We start from the raw sequence: 1,602 nt of genomic DNA on the forward strand, positions 1-1,602 counted from the left end.
CATCTTCAGGGTGGTCTTCAGGTCGGGGGTCCAGGAGAGGAACGAGCTCTTCCTGCCCGGCAGGATGGCCTACGTGGTGGACCTGGACGACGAGTTCACCGATACCGACATCCCCACGACCCTGATCCGCAGCAAGGCTGACTGTCCCAGCATGGAGGTGAGACACCTGTCCCTATGAGACACCTGTCCCTGTGAGTCACACCTGCCCCTGTGAGACACACCTGTCCCTATGAGACACCTGTCCCTGTGAGACACACCTGTCCCAGGTGGTGATTGAAAAGGCTAACTTCCTAATAGTTGTAAACATGAACCACATCTCTGTCCCTGTGAGACACACCTGTCTCTGTGAGACACCTGTCCCTATGAGACACCTGTCCCTGTGAGACACACCTGTCTCTGTGAGACACCTGTCCCTATGAGACACCTGTCCCTGTGAGTCACACCTGCCCCTGTGAGACACACCTGTCTCTGTGAGACACCTGTCCCTATGAGACACCTGTCTCTGTGAGACACACCTGTCTCTGTGAGACACCTGTCCCAGGTGGTGATTGAAAAGGCGAACTTCCTAATAGTTGTAAGCATGAACCACATCTCTGTCCCTGTCCGTCCCTCAGGCTCAGACCACTCTGACTACCAACGACATCGTGNACTGTGTCAGAGTGACACCTCTGTTTGTGTTTCAGTATCTCTGTGAACCAAACTTTGTTTCAGAAAGTGTGTCAGAGTTTCCTTCTGTTTGTATTTCAGTATCTTTGATGACATCGGGGACTACGTCCCGTCCAACACGTCCAGCTCCAAACCCAGCAGAGACAAAGAGCGGCACCGGGACCGGGAGCGGGACAGGGACAGGGACAGGGAGGAGGACAGTAAGAGCAGGAGACACACCTACTTTGAGAAACCTCGAGGTGAAGACCAGCTGGTGGACATGGACACAGGTACGTTTTATTTTGAACGAAACTTTATTCAGACAGTTCACATGTTGGCTCTAACCCTGACCCGGTTCCTGAGCAGGTCCTGGATCGGTCCGAGACCAGATCAAGATGATCAATGAGAAGTTTGGTGGACCAGCAGGCAGCCAATGGCAGGGCCAGGAGTCATATCCTTCTTTTCTATTGGTGGCTGAGTGCAGAGGGGGCGGAGCTTCCTGTCTCACTCTGCTTCTTCAAGACTTAGTCTAGAAGGTAGAACCTGTGAGAACCAGTGAGTACCTGTGAGAACCTGTCAGAACCTGTCAGAACCTGTTAGAACCTGTGAGAACCTGTGAGAACCAGTCAGAACCTGTCAGAACCTGTTAGAACCTGTGAGAACCTGTCAGAACCTGTCAGAACCTGTTAGAACCTGTCAGAACCTGTCAGAACCCAGAACCAGTCAGAACCTGTGAGAACCTGTGAGAACCTGTCAGAACCAGTCAGAACCTGTGAGAACCAGTCAGAACCTGTGAGAACCTGTCAGAACCTGCGAGAACCTGCGAGAACCTGTCAGAACCTGTGAGAACCAGTCAGAACCTGTCAGAACCAGTTAGAACCTGTGAGAACCTGTCAGAACCTGTCAGAACCTGTTAGAACCTGTCAGAACCTGTCAGAACTCAGAACCAGTCAGAAC

General features: G+C 52.1%; 1 protein-coding gene across 1 annotated transcript in view; it reads left to right on the forward strand.

Moving 5' to 3' along the window:
- LOC106532991 (IK cytokine) overlaps positions 1–1,093 on the forward strand; it is a gene marked incomplete at its 3' end in the record, with an annotated part of 8,319 nt that extends 7,226 nt beyond the window's left edge. Inside the window, 4 exon segments of the mRNA XM_014029185.1 lie at positions 1–157; positions 615–659; positions 707–935; positions 1,012–1,093. Of these exon segments, the coding sequence (XP_013884639.1) occupies positions 1–157; positions 615–659; positions 707–935; positions 1,012–1,093 (513 nt within the window).
- Positions 1,094–1,602: the final 509 nt, after the last annotated feature.

The sequence above is a fragment of the Austrofundulus limnaeus genome, unplaced genomic scaffold (genome assembly GCF_001266775.1).
Source record: "Austrofundulus limnaeus strain Quisiro unplaced genomic scaffold, Austrofundulus_limnaeus-1.0 Scaffold866, whole genome shotgun sequence".
Classification (NCBI taxonomy): Eukaryota; Metazoa; Chordata; class Actinopteri; order Cyprinodontiformes; family Rivulidae; genus Austrofundulus; species Austrofundulus limnaeus.